This window comes from Rissa tridactyla, chromosome 4 (genome assembly GCF_028500815.1).
Source record: "Rissa tridactyla isolate bRisTri1 chromosome 4, bRisTri1.patW.cur.20221130, whole genome shotgun sequence".
NCBI lineage: Eukaryota > Metazoa > Chordata > Aves > Charadriiformes > Laridae > Rissa > Rissa tridactyla.
Window position 1 is genome coordinate 2,177,574 of NC_071469.1, and position 18,011 is coordinate 2,195,584.

Genomic DNA, 18,011 nt, shown 5'->3' on the forward strand with positions numbered 1-18,011 from the left:
GCCCCTTCGGAACGAGCCTGGGCTCTGTCTTAACGCTGGCTACAAGCAGCCGGGGGCGACGGAGCCCCGGGGGGGGTGGCGGGGGGGAAGTTTATTAGCTTGGGTGTTTGAGCTCCGCGTTCCCCTGCTGGGAGGAGAGGGAGCTTCCTTGGCCTCTCATCAAAATTGGGGGGGGGGTGGGGGGGTCCTAGGGGAGGACGCCAACCTCCCCTACCCGCTGTCCTTCCCCAGCCCCACTGGGGATGCTGGTGCCCAGGCCACGCCGGCCCCCTCCCCCTTTATTTTTTGGGTGCAAACGGGTTGGAAACGCTGCTGGTCGCCTGTTTATCCCGGGAGCCGAGGGCGGGGGTAACATACCGGGATGGGGTGACATCCCTCCCCCCCCCAGGGCTGGGGGGGCTTCCTCGCCACCCCCCCAGCTGTGGCCGCCGGGGGTCTCGCACCCCTAAAGCCGGCGTGTGCCCCCCCACCCAGCATCCTGTAACTCAGTTCTACGGGTGCGGGGGGGGGCGATGCTGCAGGGGAAGGCTGGTCCCCGGGGCTGGGTGACCCCCAACCCTTGGGCGAGGGTGTAATTTGGGGGTAAATCCGCAGGTTTTGGGGGGGGGGGGGAGCTGGAGGTGGTGGTGGTGTGGGGAGGGGGGGGTCGGTCCCTCTGCAGCGGGGAGGCTGCAGCTATTGACCCCAGCCCTTCTGCTCCCGGGGGGCCCCCGGCGCCAGCCCTTTGCTCCCTGCTATAAATCATTTACCTGCCGGCGACCTTCGCTTCGGGAAGGCTTTGAGGGACCCCGAGGGGGGGAAGAGGGGGGGAAATTGGGTGCCGCTGCTGCGCGGGGTGCCCCCCAGCATCCCGTACCCCTCACCCCGACCCTCCCCGGCTCCACTTTGGCCCCTTTATCTGCTGCGTTGCTCCTCTTTGGTGGGTCCCCGTGCAGGGCTGGGAAGGCGGCCCAGTGCCGCCAGGAGGAGGAGGAGGAGGAGGAGGGGTGGGGAGAGGCCATGCCGGAGCTTTGCCAGATGTGGGAAAGGAGAGAAGAGAGGGGGGGGACGCGGAACACACTTTCGCCGCCGCTTCCCGCCGCCTTGGGGACCCCCCCCAGCTCCACGTCCCCTTCCCTCCAGCCGCCGACGCTGGTGGCCGGGATGGAGCCACCAAGCCAGCCGGCCAAACGGGGGGCGAGCATCCCCATGGCCGACGCGTGTTGGTTTTTTTTCCCCCCCCCTCTCCGCGACCCCGCAATGGCCGGGGGGTGGGTGGAGAGCTGGGTGCCGATGGTTTTCCCCCAGTTTTCGCCTCCCTCCACCCCCCGCATTGTTCCCGGCCCGGCGGGCGGGAGGAGGAGCAGGGCCAAGGGCCAACATGCGGTAGGCGCCCCGTGCCGCCGAGGCAGGCAGGAAGGCGAGGCAGGAAGGCAGGCGTTTTTTGGGAGCGTGCCGCCGGCTGGAGCCGCCTTGTCATGTTGGTCGAGCTGCTCTTCCAGGTTGCCTGTGTGTCCCTGTTCCTCCCGGGCGGCCAGGGCAGGGTGTATCCCGGGAGGAAGAAGCCGGCCAGCTTTGCCGTGGAGAGGTAGCCGGGTTTCCCCTCTCTCTTTTTTTTTCTTTTTTTTTTTTTTTTTTTTTTTTTCTTCTTTTTCCCCCCCTTCTCCCTCTCCCAGTTACACCTGGGGACGGTGGCGTGCGGTGCGGAGCTCCGGCCATCCCTCCCCTTGGCTGCCTTTGGGGCTCCGGTTGTGCCTTCCATCCCGGTCGGAGCGGCTGGCGCCCCCCTCGTCCCTCCCTCTGCCCCGGGGGGGCCGGAACCAGGGGAGCGTGACCCCCCGCATCCCTGTCCTGCTCCCTGCATCCATATCCTGCTCCCTGCATCCCTGTCCTGCTCCCCATGTCCCCTCCTGGGGACATTTCTCCAGTGCCACCATGTGTTGGGGCTGGCTGGGACACGGTCCTCTCCTTCTGTCCCACCTTGTTTTGGGGTCACACTGTCCCCCCCTTCACCCCACACCTGCCTCCCCATGGATCCGTGCTCTGCCACCGGGGATGGGGTGGCCGTGGGCACGTGGTGACCACTCCTGTGTGTCCCCCTGTCCTGGCCCCGGGGTGGCTCGGACCAGGGGAGCGTGACCCCCGCATCCCTTTCCTGCTCCCCGCATCCGTGCCCTGCTCCCTGCATCCCTGTCCCGCTCCCCATGTCCCTTCTTGGGGACATTTCTCCCCTGTCACTGTGTGCGGGGGCTGGCTGGGACATGGTCCTCTCTGTCCCATCTTTTGGGGTCATGCTGCACCCCGCTTTGCCCCACATCTGCCTCCCCCACATCCATGTTCTACCACCGGGGATGGGGTGGCCGTGGGCACGTCGTGACCGCTCCCGTGTGTCCCCTTGTCCTCGGCCTGGGGTGGCCGGGACCAGGGGCGCGTGACCCCCACATCCCTGTCCTGCTCCCCATGTCCCCTCCTGGGGGACATTTCTCCCCTGTCACCGTGTGCTGGGGTGTTGGGGCTGGCTGGGACACGGTTTTCTCCTTCTGTCCCATCTTGTTTTGGGGTCACACTGTCCCCCGCTTCACCCCACACCTGCCTCCCCCACATCCATGCTCTGCCACCAAGGATGGGGTGGCCGTGGGCACGTCGTGACCGCTCCTGTGTGTCCCCTTGTCCTCACCCTGGGGTGGCCGGGACCAGGGGAGCGTGACCCCTGCATCCCTGTCCTGCTCCCCGCATCTGTGCCCTGCTCCCTTGTCCCCTCCTGGGGGACATTTCTCCCCTGTCACCGTGTGCTGGGGTGTTGGGGCTGGCTGGGACACGGTCCTCTCCTTCTGTCCCTCCTTGTTTTGGGGTCACGCTGTCCCCCGCTTCACCCCACACCTGCCTCCCCCACATCCATGTTCTACCACCGGGGATGGGGTGGCCGTGGGCACGTGGTGACCACTCCTGTGTGTCCCCCTGCCCTGGCGTCCCCTGGGCAGGGGGTTCCCGGGGGACCTTTGCTCTCTGTCCCAGGGTTGGGGGGGGGTGGTTCGGGGCAGGGTGGCCTCCAGCTTCCCGTCGGTCCCGCAGGCGCCGCGTGGGGCCCCACGTCTGCTTCTCGGGCTTCGGCAGCGGATGTTGCCCCGGCTGGATGTTGTCCCCGGGCAGCGGGCAGTGCACCCTGCGTGAGTACAGGGCTCTGGGGGGGGGGGGGGGGGGGGGGGACAGGGGTGGGCCAAGCTGGGGGGGTGGGGGGTGTCCCTGCCCTCCTGACACCCCGTGCCCCCGGCTCCCGGCAGCGCTCTGCTCCTTTGGCTGCGGCAGCGGCTTCTGCATCGCCCCCAACCTCTGCTCCTGCCCGGATGGAGAGCAGGGCATCACCTGCCCAGGTAACCCCCCCCCCACCCCCCCTGGTTCCCGGTCATGCCAAACGCCGGCACCCCCTGGGGTCCCTCCTGGCGGGGGCACGTCGCTCCTTGTCACCTCTCCTTGCAGCGTCCCCCAGCGCGGTCCCCGTCCCCGGGGAGCAGGTGCCACAGCAGAGGCCTGGGGGGGGTGGGGGGCGGCGGGGTCGCCGGGGTGGCACGGGTGCCCCGTGGTGTCCCTTTGCCCGTCTTGCAGAGCCGCCGGGGACCTGCGGGGAGTACGGCTGCGACCTCTCCTGTAACCACGGCGGGTGCCAAGAGGTGGCCCGCGTCTGCCCCCTCGGCTTCGCCATGGTGGAGACGGCCAACGGCATCCGTTGCACGGGTGAGCCGGGACTGGGGGGCGGGGGGGACGAATCCCGGGCTGGGGCAGGGGGGATATGGCGGCGGCGGTGGTTGTCCCCCTCCCCTCCGCTCCCGGCCATCTCCGTCTCTTCCCCTCGCTCCCCCAGACATCGACGAGTGCCTGAGCGCTGCCTGCGAGGGTCTCTGCGTCAACACCGAGGGCGGCTTCGTCTGCGAGTGCGGCCCCGGCATGCAGCTCTCCGCCGATCGCCACAGCTGCCAGGGTGCGGGGCTAGCGGGGGGGCAAGTGGGGGCCAGCTTGGGCTACTGACCCTCAGCCTTCTCCCCCTGCTCTCCATCACCAGACACGGACGAGTGCCTGGCCACGCCGTGCCAGCATCGCTGCAAGAACAGCATCGGCAGCTACCGCTGCTCCTGCCGGCCCGGCTACCACCTCCACGGCAACCGGCACTCCTGCGTGGGTGAGCCCCACGGCCCCTCTGCCCTCCCCGTGCCACCGAGCCAAGGGGCCAGAGGTGGCCCGTTGAGCCCATCGCCACCGCGCTGTCACTGTGCCCGCGTCCTTGCCTTGGTGACGGTGGAGGGGATGGCACCTGAGCCGTATCCCGGCGTGCAGCGTCTCCTGCCCCGGGCAATGACGTGTCCCCCGTGTCCCCCCAGATGTCAACGAGTGCCGGCGGCCGGGCGAGCGCCGAGCTTGCCAGCACGCTTGCCACAACACGCCGGGCAGCTACCTCTGCTCCTGCCGCCCCGGCTACCGGCTCAGCGGCGACAGGGTCTCCTGCGAAGGTATCCGGCTCCTTCTCCGGGGCTGGGGAGCGGAGCGGGACACCCCCGGCTCCCCGCTTCCCCCCGGTGATGCCTGTTCCTTCCTTCCTTCCTAGGCTATCCCAAATCCATCCTGGCACCGTCGCCCATCCTGCAGTCCCTGCAGCATCCCCCCACCCTCGTCCTGCTCCCTCCCGGCTCCGGGGGGTCCCTCCTGCTCCCCAGGGGCTCCCCCTCATCCCATCTCCCCGCCGCAGCTCCCGGTACCCAACTCCCTTCCTCCTCCTCCTCTTCTCCTGCCTCCATGTCCCCGGCCACCGAGCCATCGCCGCCGCGGGCGGTGGGAGCCCCCGGCACCTCCGCCCCATCAACCCCCCACTGCTGGTACCGGGGGGCTCCCCGGGAGCCGGGCGCTCGCTGGATAGAGCCGGGATGCCGGAGTTGCACCTGCCAGGTAATTTCCCCCCCCCCCGCCGCTTCCCCGACCCCCCAATCCCACCCTCCCCGTCCCCCTGTCCCCACGGCGTGTGGCTTCGCAGGGGGGCCGCGTGCTGTGCGAGGCCGTGAGCTGCTCCGTGCCCTGCTCCCACCCGCTGCCCGCCCCGGCCGGGGGCTGCTGCCCCAGCTGCGCAGGTGAGCCCCGCTGTCCCCACCCTGTGTCCCCCATCCCGGTGTCCCCCTGACACCCCCCCACCCCCCACACCCCCCCCCCCCCGACCTCCCAGGCTGCCTGCACGAGGGGGTGGCCAGGGCCGAAGGCGACGTCTTCACCCCGTCCGCTGGGAACTGCACCGTCTGCCTCTGCCTGGTGAGCCCCCGCCGTCCCGCCATGGCAGCACCCCCGCCCCGGCGTGATGTCCCCCCCCCCACCACCATGTCACAGCTGCCCCGGTGACAGCCCCCACGTTCTCCTCCCCAGGCTGGGAACGTCTCCTGCATCTCCCCCGAGTGCCCCCCGGGCTCCTGCCCCGGCACGGCCCCGGCCGACTGCTGCTCCTGCCAGCCAGGTGGGTGCCCCCCGGACCCCCAGCCCCTGGGAGCGGGGGGGGGGCGGCTCTGCTGGGGGTGGGGGTTCGGCAGGGGGCCGTATTCTGCTCCCCGACCCCGACCCCAGCCCCGCTGCCCCCCCTCCCCCCCCCCTCCCCCAGCAAAATGCAGTTTTCGGGGCCGTACGTACGCGCACGGCGCCCGCTTCAGCCTGGACGGGGACGAATGCACCACCTGCGTCTGCCGGGTAGGTCCCGGGGGGCTGGGGGGGGGGGTCCTGGGTCCCGTCCCCCCACCCCCAGGGATGCTCCAGGGCTTCCCCGTACCATCCTGCTGGGGGGGATCCAGCCTTTGCTGGGGGCTGAGGCAGGATGGATGGAGACGGGGCTGGCTCCGGCTGGGGGGCCAGTGGGTGAGGCGTCCCCGCGTCCCCAGGGCGGCGAGGTGGAGTGCTCCTTCGCCCCCTGCCCCGCGCTGGACTGTCCGCAGCACCAGCGGCATCTGGGCCCCGGGCAGTGCTGCTTCACCTGCCGGGACCCCCCGGCCCCCGCCGGTGAGCCCGCGCCGGGGGGGGCACCTGGGGACGGGCAGGGCAGGATGGGGGGGACAGTGAGGACAAGATGGAGGGGACATTTGGGGATGGGCAGGGTGGGATGGGGGGGACATTAAGGACAAGATGGAGGGGACATCTGGCGATGGGCAGGGTGGGATGGGGGGGACATTAAGGACAAGATGGAGGGGACATCTGGCGATGGGCAGGGTAGGATGGGGGGGACAGTAAGGACAGGACAGGAGACATTTGGGGATGGACAGCGTGGGATGTGAGGGACACTTGGGGATGGGCAGGGTGGGATGGGTGGACAGTGAGGACAAGATGGAGGGGACATTTGGGGATGGGCAGGGTGGGATGGGGGGGACATTGAGGACAAGATGGAGGGGACATTTGGAGACGGGCAGGGTGGGATGCTGGGGACATCTGGGAACAGGATGGAGGAAGCATTTGGGGATGGGCAGGGCGGGATGTGAGGGACATTTGGGGATGGGCAGGGTGGGATGGGGGGACAGTGAGGACAGGATGGAGGGGACATCTGGGGATGGGCAGGGTGGGATGTGGGGGACATTTGGGGACGGGCAGGGTGGGATGGGGGGACAGTGAGGATGGGGTGAAGAGAGCATTTGGGGATGGGCAGGGTGGGATGTGGGGGACAGTGAGGACAAGATGGAGGGGACATTTGGGGATGGGCAGGGTGGGATGTGGGGGACAGTGAGGACAGGATGGAGGGGACATCTGGGGATGAGCAGGGTGGGATGGGGGGGACAGTAAGGACAGGACAGGAGACATTTGGGGATGGACAGTGTGGGATGTGAGGGACACTTGGGGGTGGGCAGGGTGCGAAGGGGGGGACAGTGAGGACATGATGGAGGGGACATTTGGGGATTGCAGTGTGGGATTTTGGGGACAATGAGGACGGGACGCAGGGGACATCTGGGGATGGGCAGGGTGGAATGGGGGGACAGTGAGGGCAAGATGCAGGGGACATTTGGGGACGGGCAGGGTGGGATGTGGGGGACAGTGAGGACGGGAGGCAGGGGACATCTGGGGATGAGCAGGGTGGGATTTTGGGGACAATGAGGACTGGACGCAGGGGACATCTGGGGCCGGGCAGGGTGGGATTTTGGGGACAATGAGGACTGGACGCAGGGGACGTCTGGGGACGGGCAGGGTGGGATGTGGGAATACCTGGGTAGAGGGAGGGTGGGATGCGTGGGACAGCGGGGGACAGGGAGGAGGGGATGCAGGGGACGCGTGGGGACAGGGAGGCCAGGGGAAAGTGGAGGACGTGGGGGTGCGCGGGGACTGGCGGGGCGTTGGGGGAGCAGGGGGGGGGCTGCGAGGTGAGGAGTGGGCACAGGACGGGTGACGGGGTGTCCACCCCCTGTCCGTCCCCCCGCCGCCAACCCCAGGTTGCTTCGTGGATGACAACGGGGTGGAGTTTCCCATCGGACAGATCTGGTCTCCGGGCGATCCCTGTGAGTTATGCATCTGCCAGGTGAATGAGAACCTGCTCTGCTTCACTCCTCCTACCCGGCCCCCCCGCCCCCCCCCCGCGCACGGCTCCTGTCCCCCCTCCCGTCCTCGGCATGCCCGGGCTGCTCGCGGCCGTGGGCCCCGGCGGCTCCCCGCTTCCGTGGGCTTGAAACCCTACGGTTTTGGGCAGCCCGAGGTCTCTGTCAAGTGTTTCTCCCCCGCAGGCAGACGGCTCGGTGAGCTGCAAGAGGACGGACTGCGTGGAGACCTGTCCCTACCCCATCCGCATCCCCGGGCAGTGCTGCCCCGACTGCTCGGCAGGTGATGGGTGCTGGTTCGTCTCCATCCCCTTCTCCGTCCCCCTTCTCCATGCCCTTTCTCCGTCCCCCTTCTCCATGCCCTTTCTCCGACCCCTTCTCCGACCTCCTTCTCCGTCCCCTTTGCATACTTTCTCCATTCTCCTCCTCCATCCCATTCTCCTCCTCCATCCCGTCCTCCATCCCGTCCTCCATCTTTCTTCTCCATTTCCCTTCTCCATCCCCTCTGCATTCTTTCTCCGTCCTCCTCCTCCATCCCCCTTCTCCGTCCTCCTCCTCCATCCCCCTTCTCCGTCCCCTCTGCATCCTTTCTCCATCCCCCTTTCTCCATCCCCCTTCTCCGTCCCCTCTGCATCCTTTCTCCATCCCCCTTTCTCCATCCCCCTTCTCCGTCCCCTCTGCATCCTTTCTCCATCCCCCTTCTTCGTCCCCTCTGCATCCTTTCTCCATCCCCCTTTCTCCATCCCCCTTCTCCGTCCCCTCTGCATCCTTTCTCCATCCCCCTTTCTCCATCCCCCTTTCTCCGACCTTTCTCCATCCCCTTCTCCATCCTCCTTCGCATCCTATCTCCATCCCCCATCCATCCCTCCTCCATCCCCCCGCCCGCAGCCCCGGGCAGGACCCGAGCCAGCAAGCCTGGCCTTAAGCGGAGGGGTCCCCAGGAGGTCCCCGAGCCATCGGGGTGGGGGGGACACACGACACGACCACAAATGCCCCCTCTCCTCCCCCCAGGCTGCACCTACATGGGAAGGATCTTCTACAACAACGAGACCTTCCCCTCCGTCCTGGACCCCTGCCTCAGCTGCATCTGCCTGGTGAGGGCTGCGCCGGGGGCAGTGAGATGTCGGGGGGGGGGGGGTTGGCTCCTGCCCCACGGGCTGAGCCCTGGTTTTTTCCTCCGTTGCAGGAAAAAGCTCCCCCCCCCCCCCCCCCAACCTTCCTCTTTTTCCCCGGTGGGGGCTAACGCCCGGGTCTTCCCACGTCTCTCGCAGCTGGGCTCGGTGGCCTGTTCGCCCGTGGACTGTGCCATCTTCTGCACCTACCCCTTCCACCCCGAGGGCGAGTGCTGCCCCGTCTGTAACGGTAGGAGCCGGGGCTGGGGAAGAGGAGGAGGTGGTGGTGGGGAGGGGGGGACACCCCATCACCTTGTCACCCCGTCATCTTGTCACCCCGTCCGGTGACACCCCCCGCTCCCTGCAGACTGCAACTACCAGGGCAGGAAGGTGGGCAACGGGCAGACCTTCACCCCCGAGGGACAGCCCTGCACCCGCTGTACCTGCCAGGTGAGCGGGGGGCACCCCTCCCCGGGGGGGATGGTTCACACAGCACCCCCCCCCCCCCCCCTCCAATACCCCCCCACCTTCCCCCGTTTTCACCCCTCGCCGCCAGCTGGGGGAGGTGAGCTGCGAGAAGAGGCTGTGCCCCCGCTCCTGCGCGGAGCCCCCCGCGCTGCCCGCCGCCTGCTGCCCGCCATGCCAAGGTAACGGGATGGGGGGGGGTGCCTGGGGTACCGGGGGATGGTTCGGGGACCCCCCCAACCCCCCGTGGCCTGCGGGATACGGCCGTGCTGCAGCACCCTGGGGTGGTTGGGTGCCCCCCGGAGGGTTTCCCGGCGTGGGGGGGGGGGGGGGGAAGGTGGGTGCTGACCGAAAGCATCTCTCCGTTAGTCGCAGACGCCCGGCTCCCGCTGCGGAGCAGCGACCTGTCCCCGTCCCCGTCCCACGAGGACTCACCCGCTGGCACCCCTCACCCCAGCCCCCCTGCATCCACCCGGCCCCCCCGGCACCGCCTGGCTCAGCTCCTGCTTCCCAACGCAGCCCCCCTCGGCCCTTCCGCGGGGAGCGGGGGGGACCGGGGAGCCCCCTCCGACCACGCTGAGCCCCCCCGGGCGCCCATCCACAGCCTCTCTGCCCCCCGACGCCCCCTCTGAGGCCGCAGCCCCCCCACATCCCACAGGCAGCCCCGGTTCGAGCCCCGAGGCTCAGGGACCCCACGGGGACACCGACCCCTCTTCTGTGCCACCGGCCAGCGGGGAGAGCCCTGGTGGGCACGCGGCTCCCTAGGGAGGGAGGGAGGGATGGATGGAGAGGAAGAGGAGGATGAAGAGGAGGATGAAGAGGAGGAGGGGGTCTTGCAGGACCAGCAGGCCTGGCCCACCAGGTCCCCGGGGGTGGGTGGGTGGGTTGGGGGGGTTGTGGGTGGCAAGCAGACAGGGTGGGCAACAGCATCCCTGCTCCCACGGGCCCACGGCCACTGCCCTCTCTCTCTCGAGGTCCCCACCTGCCCCGGGGGTCCCCCAGCCCCTCACCGCCCCCCCCCCCCCTTCCCCCCCAAGGCAGGACTGTGGGGCAGGACCAGTGGCCCCCCCCCCCCCACCCCCAGGCTCTCTGGGTACAAGATGTGGGGCTGGAAGATGCTCCTGGCCGGGCTGGGGTGCCCCGTGTCAGCCCCCCCGGCCGCGGCACGCGCGCCCCCAGGGTGGGTGCTGCCCCCCGCTCCTGGCGTGGGGAGGGGGCGAGCTGCCCACCCCCCCCCCCCCCCCGGCCACCAATAAAGTCACCCTGATATTTATACCCCGTCCCCCTGCTCCTGCTTGCACCCGCTGGCGTGCTGGAGCCAGCTATCCCTCGGGTGGGGGGGCTTTGGGCTGATTCCCCCCCGCTCCCCGGGATGAAGAGGGTGGTGCCGGAGGTTTTTGTCCCCCCACCACCACCCCCGAGCGGGGTTTGGGGACAGGAGGGACGTGTCCTGCCCCGGCGGCTGGGGACTTCATTGCGGAGTCTCTGCCGAGAGGAGCCGAGCAGGGGGAGAGGGGTTTCGCGGGGCTGGTTTTGGCTGTTTTTAGCTGGTTTGGGCTGATTTGGGCTGATTTTGTCTCCTCCTGGGCAAGACTTCCCGGAGGCTCGACCTGAGCAAAGGTCCCGGGAAGCGTTTGGAAGGCACCGAGGTCGGCGCTGCCCCTGCGAAGGGGCTCCCGGAGCACTGCCCTGCCCGGGGAGATGGTGGAAAGACGGGTCCGTGGCTCCCGGGAGCATCACGGGGGTTTATCCAGGTGGGATCCAGCAGGGAGATGGGGGGTGATTAGCGGCACGAAGCACCCCCAGCACCAGGATGGGACCCACCACCCTCCCCGAGCCCCAGACGTGGGCATGGGATGCTGATGATGCTGTGCCCTGTTGCCAGCATGGGGACGGAAAGCAGTGACACCTTTACGTGGGGGTGCGCGGAGGCATGTCCCGGCCCCGGTGAGGAGCACCAGCCGCCCTGATAAAGCCCCCCCCGGGTGCCCGGTTGGCAGCACGGCTCTGTCCCCGGCGGCCTGGGGCTCTTCCCGGCTGCGGGTGCCTCCAGCCCCACATCTCCACAGGCTCCAGGGGTGTTTGTGGGGCTGAGGGACACCACCAGGGGGTGGCTCTGCCCTTGGGATAAGGTGGCACACCATCTGCGCCCCCACCAGTGTCCATTTCCCATGCCCAGGGCCGCGGTGGCAGCGCCGGGGGTGGCCGTGCCAGCCCTTCCCGGAGGGACACAGCACAAGGGGGCTTCTCCACAGCTTTATTGGGCTTGGTGGCCGGAGGGGACAGGAGCGCTGGGCAAGGGCCAGCCCTGCCAGCCACCAGGCTGGGGACGCCAGGACTGCTGTCTGCCCCCGTCCCCAACGCCGAGGGGCGCTCAGGGCAGCCGGGACAGCCCCACCATGTTGGTGGCCCTGTTGAAGATGACGTAGTACTCGCGGATGAAGACGTCCCCAAGGATCCAGAGCTCGCCCGACTCGGTGGGGACGTCCATGCCTTGAAAGCCGAGGGTGCAGTACCCATTGCTCTGCGGCGGGGACATGGTGGTGGTTACCAGCTGCCCGGAACCACCCCCCCAGGCCCTCCCCGTTCCTCCCCGCGGTGGGATGCTCACCTCCAGCACGTAGGCCCTGGGCGGCACGGGGAAGGCTTTGCTGTTGATGTGGAAGACGATGCTGGGCAGTCTGCTGGCGGCGCTGCAGCTGATCTGGCCGGGGTCGGGGTGGGGGGGGACACACGCGGTGACAGGTGGAGGTCAGCGGCCACCCCAAGAGGGACCGTGGACCCCGGGGAGCGATGGAGCAACCCCGGGGTCTGGCTGGGCACCCCAAAGGTCCCCAAAGCCTTGCGCGGTCCCCTGGGGCCTCACCTCGCCGTTGGAGTTGGCACCAAGGATGCTCAGGATGGCGCCGAGGGCTCTGTCGGGCACGGCCAGCAGCGAGGTGCCCGTGTCCACGATGGCCTGGCAGCCGAAGGCGCAGGCGATGCCCTCGCCACCGATGGAGACGCTGGGGAGAGGGGTGCGGGGTGAGCCTCCCGGGCGCGGGACGAGGGGCCGCAGCCCCCCAAAACACCCGTTGGGGGGCAAAGGGGAGCCACCGAGGCCGGGGGCTGCGCCGGGACTAACCTGTCCATGCGGATCTGCCAGTAGGTTTCGGCAGAGAGGGGGATCCAGGTGATGCCGTTGGTGGTGTATAAGGGGTCGATGGCGCCGAAGAGGACAAAGCTGCCGCTCCGCTCGTCCCTGCAAGCGGGGAGCCGTCAGGAGGGGGTCCCACCCCGCCAGCCATCAACCGGGGAGGGGGGGGGGACTTTGCTGCCATCCTCCTCCACCAGTGCCGGCAGCGGTGAGCCACGTCCCCCAGGAGCCACGGGGCGTCAGGCCACCAGCGAACGGTGTCGGAGCCAGCCCCGCCGGGGGGGAAACGGGAGAAAATCCTCGGTAAGGGCTTGGGGGGGGGGTCCAGCCGGGGCTTACTTGCTCAGGTAGACGGAGAAGAGGTCCTTGGCCACGAGGTTTTGCATCATCATGTTATCGAAGACAGGGGTGGCCCCGGAAGAGGCAATGCTGGGGAAAGCCAGCCCCAGGATGCCATCGAAGGGGGTGTAGTAGAAGAAAGCGCCGGGCTCGGTCTCAGCCAGCCCGAACATCTGATTGAGGACCTCGATGTTCGCGACCTGGCCAGGGAGAGGGAGAGGGGGTGGGTTTGGGCGGACGATGCCCCCGCGTCCCCCCTCTCGGGTGGGGGGCCCTGGCTTACGGTGACGGTGTCGTAGCCCAGGACGCCGGACATGCTGCCGGTGCCGTAGGCGATGTAGAGGCTTTCGTTAGTGCTGATGAAGGTGGAGGATTCCGCGGGGTTGAAGCGGTTGTGGTTGCCTGAGGGTGCAGGAGGGAGACGGTCGCGGTCCGTCCTGTCCTCTGGACAAGGGACGACCCCCCCAGTGCCCGGAGGACATCCCTTAGGAGAGACAGGGCAGAGCCGGCCTCGGCTCCCAGCCCTCCCCGGGGGCTCCCAGAGCCAGGCAGGGCAAGGGGGGGTGGCCGCGGGGCTAGTGGACACCTACTGCAGGCGGGGCTGGAGCAGTACACCGAGGGCACCCACAGGTTGGAGGAGCCGGTGTCAAAGACGACGGTGAACTCCTGGGCTGGGGTCCCGATGGAGATGGTGCCGAAGTACTCGTTCTGGCAAAGCGGGATGGGTAAGGGGCTAGCGGGATGGATCACGGGCTAGTGGGATGGGTGAAGGGCTAGTGGATTCAGGTATGGAAGGGATTAGGGGGATGGCGAGGGTATAGGGGGTAGGGTAAGGGGCTAGTGGGTCAGGTAAGGGCTTAGGGGGATGGCTAAGGGGCTAGGAGAATGGGTAGTGGGCTAGTAAGTCACATAAGGGCATAGGGGTGAGGGGCTAGTGGGTCGGGTAAGGGGCTAGGAGGATGGGTATTGGACTAGTAGGTCAGGTAAGGGGGTAGGGGTAAGGGGCTAGTGGGTCAGGTAAGGGGCTAGGAGGATGGGTGAAGGGGTTAAGGGGATGGGTAAGGGGTTAGTAGGTCAGTTAAGGGGCTAGGAGGATGGGTAAGGGGCTAGTGGGTCAGGTAAGGGGGTAGGGGTAAATGTAAGCGGCTAGTGGGTCAGGTAATGGAGGATGGGTAAGGGGTTAAGAGGATGGGTAAGGGGCTAGTGAGTCAGATAAGGGGCAAGTTGGTCAAGTAAGGGGCTAGGAGGATGGGTATGGGACTAGTAGATCAGGTAAGGGGCTAGGAGGATGGGTAAGGGACTAGTAGATCAGGTAAGGGGATAGAAGTATGGGTAAGGGGCTAATGGGCCAGGTAAGGGGCTAGTTAGTCAAGTAAGGGGCTAGGAGGATGGGTAAGGGGCTAGTGGGTCAGGTAAGGCGGTAGAAGGATGGGTAAGGGGCTAGTGGGTCAGGTAAGGGGGTAGAAGGATGGGTAAGGGGCTAATGGGCCAGGTAAGGGGCTAGTTAGTCAAGTAAGGGGCTAGGAGGATGGGTAAGGGGCTAGTGGGTCAGGTGAGGGGGTAGGGATGAGGGTAAGGGAAAGGGTAAGGTACAAGCGGGTCAGATAAGGGGCTAGTGGGTCAAGTAAGGGGCTAGGAGGATGGGTAAGGGGGTCAGGTAAGGGGTTAAGGGGACGGGTAAGGGGCTAGGGGGTCGGGTAAGGTGGCAGCCGCCCCCGTGGGCTGCCCCGCCGGTGCCAGCCCGGCCGGTGCCAGCCCCTGTGCCCCGCCATGCTCACGTCCAGGTAGTTCTGCAGGGGCTCGGCGGCGATGCGGGAGTGGAAGTACTTGGCGGCCGGGTCGAAGGGGTGCTGCTTCAGGTATTTCTCCAGCAAGCCGTGCTCCCGCAGGGTCTGCCGCAGGGACTTGCCCTTCCTCAGAGGGACCCTGGGCGCAGGGGGGAACGCAGTCGGTCACCGGGAGGTGGGCGGCAGGGAAGCGCCCCGGTGGGGGCGGCGGGTAGCGCTCGCCCCGTGTCTTGTCCCGCAGCCCCTCGTGTGGGACCCCGGGGGCCACGGCGGTGGCTGGGTGGGGGGGGGTGGCGGGGGGGGGGCAGCAGGTTGTCCCCCCTACATCCCTGCTGGGAATGGTTTGGGTGGGAAGGGACCTTAAAGCCCACCCAGTGCCACCCCCTGCCCTGGGCAGGGACACCTCCCACCAGCCCAGGTTGCCCCGAGCCCCGTCCAACCTGGTCTTGCCTCCCTTAGCGTGGGTGCTGGGGGGGGGGGGGTATCCTGTGGGGGCCGTGTGGCACCCCCGCCCTCACCTGGAGACGAGGCCATGGCCCAGGGCCACCAAGCCAAGGAGCAGGAGCAGCTTCATGGTGCCTGCTAACAGCCAGCGCCTGAGGCGAAGGGACACAGGGAATGTGCCACCCGTCCCAGCCCGGCTCCTTATATCCCGTCCCAGCCCGGCTCCTTATATCCCAGCCAGGCTTGTTTGGCCACCATCCCTGATAAGAAAGGCAAACGGCTCCGGGGGCAGTTATCACAACGTCCTTAAGGGAAATGTTGTCGTGGGGCGGGGGGGAATGGCAAGCTGAGGGCTCTCCATCCACCCTGGGGTCAACCAGCGGGGCCGGGATGCGGGGATGCTTGTGCCAGGCTGGGGGAGAAGCACCCTCCGGTTTACTCCGCATCCCGAAGGGGGAGGCACTGGGCGAGGGTCAGGGCAGGGGGGGACACACCGGTGAGGGGGACACGGGGCTGGCTGTGGTCATTTCTGGGCATTTCCCTCTCCTTCTGAGCAGCCGGGGAATTACACAAGCCGGAAACACGGCTGTGGCCGAGGAACCGCAGCGTAAATCATGTGCCATTTAGATAAAAGCGTTTGGCTCCCAGTCGGCTTTAGCTGGCTGGGGCGGGGGGGGGGGGCAGGGGGTGACATTTTCCCCCAGCCCCCAGGGTAAATGTGGTACGAAGGCTCCTCGGGCTGCTTCAGACTGTCCTTGCCCTGCTGTCTGCGGAGTTTGTCGGGGTGGAGCCGGCATGGAGATGTGGGGCTGGCACGGGACCACTGGTCCTTTGGGGTCCCCTGGTGCCCCCCCAGCCCTTTGCTGGCAGGTTTGATGCTGGGGGTTGCAGGGGGTTGTCCCTTGGGGGAGCTGGGGACAGCTGGTGGCTACTGCCCTGAGCACCCTGGGGTGCCCACCCACGGGTGACAGCGAGCCACGGGTCCAACCTGGCCTTGAACCCCTCCAGGGATGGGGCAGCCACAGCTTCTCTGGGCAACCTGGGCCAGGGGCTCACCACCCTCACAGCCAAGAATTTCTTCCCAATATCTCATGCAAATCTCCCCTCTTTCAGTGGAAAACCGTTCCCCCTCGTCCCACGGCTCCCCTCCCTGCTCCAGAGTCCCTCCCCAGCTTTCCTGGAGCCCCTTGAGGGACTGGAAGGGGCTGGAAGGTCTCCCCGGAGCCTTCTCTTCTCCAGGCTGAACCCCCCCAGCTCTCTCAGCCTGTCCTCCCAGCAGAGGGGCTCCAGCCCTCCCAGCATCTCCGGGGCCTCCTCTGGCCCCGCTCCAACACCTCCGTGTCCTTCTGATATTGGGGCTTCATCCACCTTCCTCTGTCCCAGGGCCGCTTGCAGAAATGGGACCAGCTCGTGGGGGTCGGGGGGGTGAAACTGGGACCAGCTGGGGGAAAGACCAGCTCAGGACGTCGCCGGTTGAACGACGCCAAGGTCGCCCGTGTTGGGCTGCATCGGAGGCGCCCGGCGCTGGACCGGGCGTCACAGCCTTCGTCACAGCGCCACGTGTGTGAGATGTGGCTGCTGGCACGGTCACCTTGTCCCGCGCTCGGAGGAAAACAAAGCCAGATCCAGCGCCAAGGACCTGGGGACCAGCCTGCCCAGAGGCACCGCAGGGGCTGGAGCTGGTTTCCCTCCCTCCCTCCCAGTTTCACCCCAGCTCTGAATAATTAAAGAATTAAGGAGAGATGCTAAATTGCACTAGGGGAAATGTGATGAGTAAGAACCTGGGAGGATCTGATGGGTGATGTTGGGGTGGGGGGAAAAGGGACAAAACCCCTAATTCTTCCCGAGTGAAGAAGGAAGGTGCGATGTGTCCCGTTCTGGGGGGGCGGGTCTGGAAAGGAGACGGTCTTGGCTGACCCCCGGAATGGAAAGCCTGGACCCGGCGGGAGGCCGCGGCCTGAAAACCCCGCGGGGAACCTTGGCGTGGCGTTCCCCGCTGGCCTCGGGAGCCAGCCCCTGCCTGCAGGTCGCCGTAAACCGCAGAGAAAAGCGGCAAATTCGACAAGAGCTTCGCTCCCCCCCACCCCCCCCGGCCCCCTGCGAGGCAGCAGCGCCTTTTGAAGACGAGCTCCGAGAAGGAGCAGCCCCGGCAAAGGGGCTGCTCGGCCGCCAACGCGTCCGCGCTGCGTGGGGAACGTGGATTCGTAGAAGGTCATCGGAGGGGAAGCGCTCCAGGACGCGTCCCTCGGTGGGGCGGCTGCCCTGGGACAGCCCCCACGGGCTGCGGGGCCGCGTTTCTTCCCCCCTGTCTAGGTTTGAGCCACACGGGATTAATTGCTCGTCTAATGCTGGGGAAAACTGCACTTTTAGAAGACTCCGGTGTCTGAATTGGTGGCAATATTCGCTTTACAGCCAGCTCTGGTGTGGGGGATTCAAGGTCTCAGCGTTTTCGAGCTCCCCAGGTGCGGGGATGAGGAGGAGCAAGACCCGGGCGCTTGCCCCAAGCTGCCACATTTGATATAAATTAGAAAGTTTGCTGAATTTCTCTCTGTCTCCCCCGTGCTGGCTGCCATCCTGAGCACTCCTCGCCCCGGTGCCGGAGCCCTGAGCCCTTCCCTTCCTCCCGCAGCCGCAGCGCTCGCAGGGTCCCACATTGGCTGTCCCTGCGGGGATGCACGGCTTCCGCTGATGGAACGGGCTGAGTATAATCCTTGTGCATTTTATATCGGTATCGGGATCACTATTGCTTCTTTTGTATTACCAATGTTAATTATTTAGTCTCATTCTATTAAATCCTTTTACATTTCAACCCTGGGGTTTCCTTGTTTTTCCCCGATTCCCCTTCCCGGGTGGGGAGGGGTCATCGGGTGAGAGAATAATTGTTGGAGTGACAATAAATTGTGGCGGGTTTCTCAAACCATAACCCCCCCACACCCCCGCAGCGGGTGTCTGCACGCAGGGAAGAAGCTGTTCCTGCCAGGCAAAGCCTCCTCCTCCTCCACAGCACCCCCGGGGGGTTTCGCTGCCCCATGGGGATGCCTGGCAGGGCTGGGGGGGCTCAGGCCTTGGCTGCTGCAGAAATTGGGATCAGCTGCTGCAAATCCCATTTGTATATAAGGGAGATTCCAAACTGGAGCTTACTGGTTTGCTTGGCTATTGCTTGTCCTGTGCTGGGAGCCCTTTGTAAGCGTCTTTGCCGGTGGAAGGCAGACGT

The 18,011-nt window shown here is 67.0% G+C and overlaps 2 protein-coding genes across 5 annotated transcripts; one reads left to right on the plus strand and one right to left on the minus strand.

Annotated features, from left to right (window-relative positions):
• The first annotated feature begins 789 nt into the window (after nucleotides 1–789).
• On the plus strand, nucleotides 790–9,813 carry VWCE (von Willebrand factor C and EGF domains). 4 transcript variants are annotated; one of them, XM_054201544.1, is made up of 20 exons: nucleotides 790–1,567; nucleotides 3,052–3,146; nucleotides 3,261–3,350; nucleotides 3,583–3,711; nucleotides 3,839–3,955; nucleotides 4,037–4,153; nucleotides 4,353–4,481; nucleotides 4,577–4,914; nucleotides 5,000–5,093; nucleotides 5,186–5,268; nucleotides 5,380–5,467; nucleotides 5,609–5,694; nucleotides 5,883–6,000; nucleotides 7,413–7,498; nucleotides 7,701–7,797; nucleotides 8,526–8,608; nucleotides 8,786–8,876; nucleotides 8,994–9,076; nucleotides 9,183–9,273; nucleotides 9,461–9,813. In XM_054201544.1, exons 1-20 carry the CDS (start codon nucleotides 1,458–1,460, stop codon nucleotides 9,721–9,723), a joined length of 2,388 nt encoding a protein of 795 aa, XP_054057519.1. In that variant the 5' UTR covers nucleotides 790–1,457; the 3' UTR covers nucleotides 9,724–9,813. The 4 variants fall into 4 exon arrangements, 2 of the variants coding, with proteins under 2 accessions (XP_054057519.1, XP_054057520.1); XR_008466432.1 differs by lacking the exon at nucleotides 8,994–9,076 and having other exon boundaries at nucleotides 7,413–7,478; nucleotides 9,750–9,793; XR_008466431.1 differs by lacking the exon at nucleotides 9,461–9,813 and having other exon boundaries at nucleotides 7,413–7,478; nucleotides 9,183–9,229.
• Nucleotides 9,814–11,465: 1,652 nt separating this feature from the next.
• PGA5 (pepsinogen A5) lies at nucleotides 11,466–14,927 on the minus strand. The gene is made up of 9 exons (XM_054201574.1): nucleotides 14,872–14,927; nucleotides 14,345–14,492; nucleotides 13,157–13,274; nucleotides 12,850–12,968; nucleotides 12,567–12,766; nucleotides 12,216–12,332; nucleotides 11,958–12,096; nucleotides 11,703–11,795; nucleotides 11,466–11,615 (listed from the first exon to the last, which is right to left on the minus strand). Exons 1-9 carry the CDS (start codon nucleotides 14,925–14,927, stop codon nucleotides 11,466–11,468), a joined length of 1,140 nt encoding a protein of 379 aa, XP_054057549.1.
• Between the last annotated feature and the right edge of the window lie 3,084 nt (nucleotides 14,928–18,011).

Bases quoted from the DNA above. Each gene is read 5' to 3' on its own strand.
- VWCE (XM_054201544.1), top strand. From the start codon at position 1,458: ATGTTGGTCGAGCTGCTCTTCCAGGTTGCCTGTGTGTCCCTGTTCCTC. The intron at 6,001-7,412 runs GTGAGCCCGCGC...CGCCAACCCCAG, and splicing joins GGACCCCCCGGCCCCCGCCG to GTTGCTTCGTGGATGACAAC. The intron at 7,798-8,525 runs GTGATGGGTGCT...TCCTCCCCCCAG, and splicing joins CTGCCCCGACTGCTCGGCAG to GCTGCACCTACATGGGAAGG.
- PGA5 (XM_054201574.1), bottom strand. From the start codon at position 14,927: ATGAAGCTGCTCCTGCTCCTTGGCTTGGTGGCCCTGGGCCATGGCCTC. The intron at 14,493-14,871 runs GTGAGGGCGGGG...CCCTGCGCCCAG, and splicing joins GGCCATGGCCTCGTCTCCAG to GGTCCCTCTGAGGAAGGGCA. The intron at 12,097-12,215 runs GTTAGTCCCGGC...CCCTCTCCCCAG, and splicing joins TGGCAGATCCGCATGGACAG to CGTCTCCATCGGTGGCGAGG.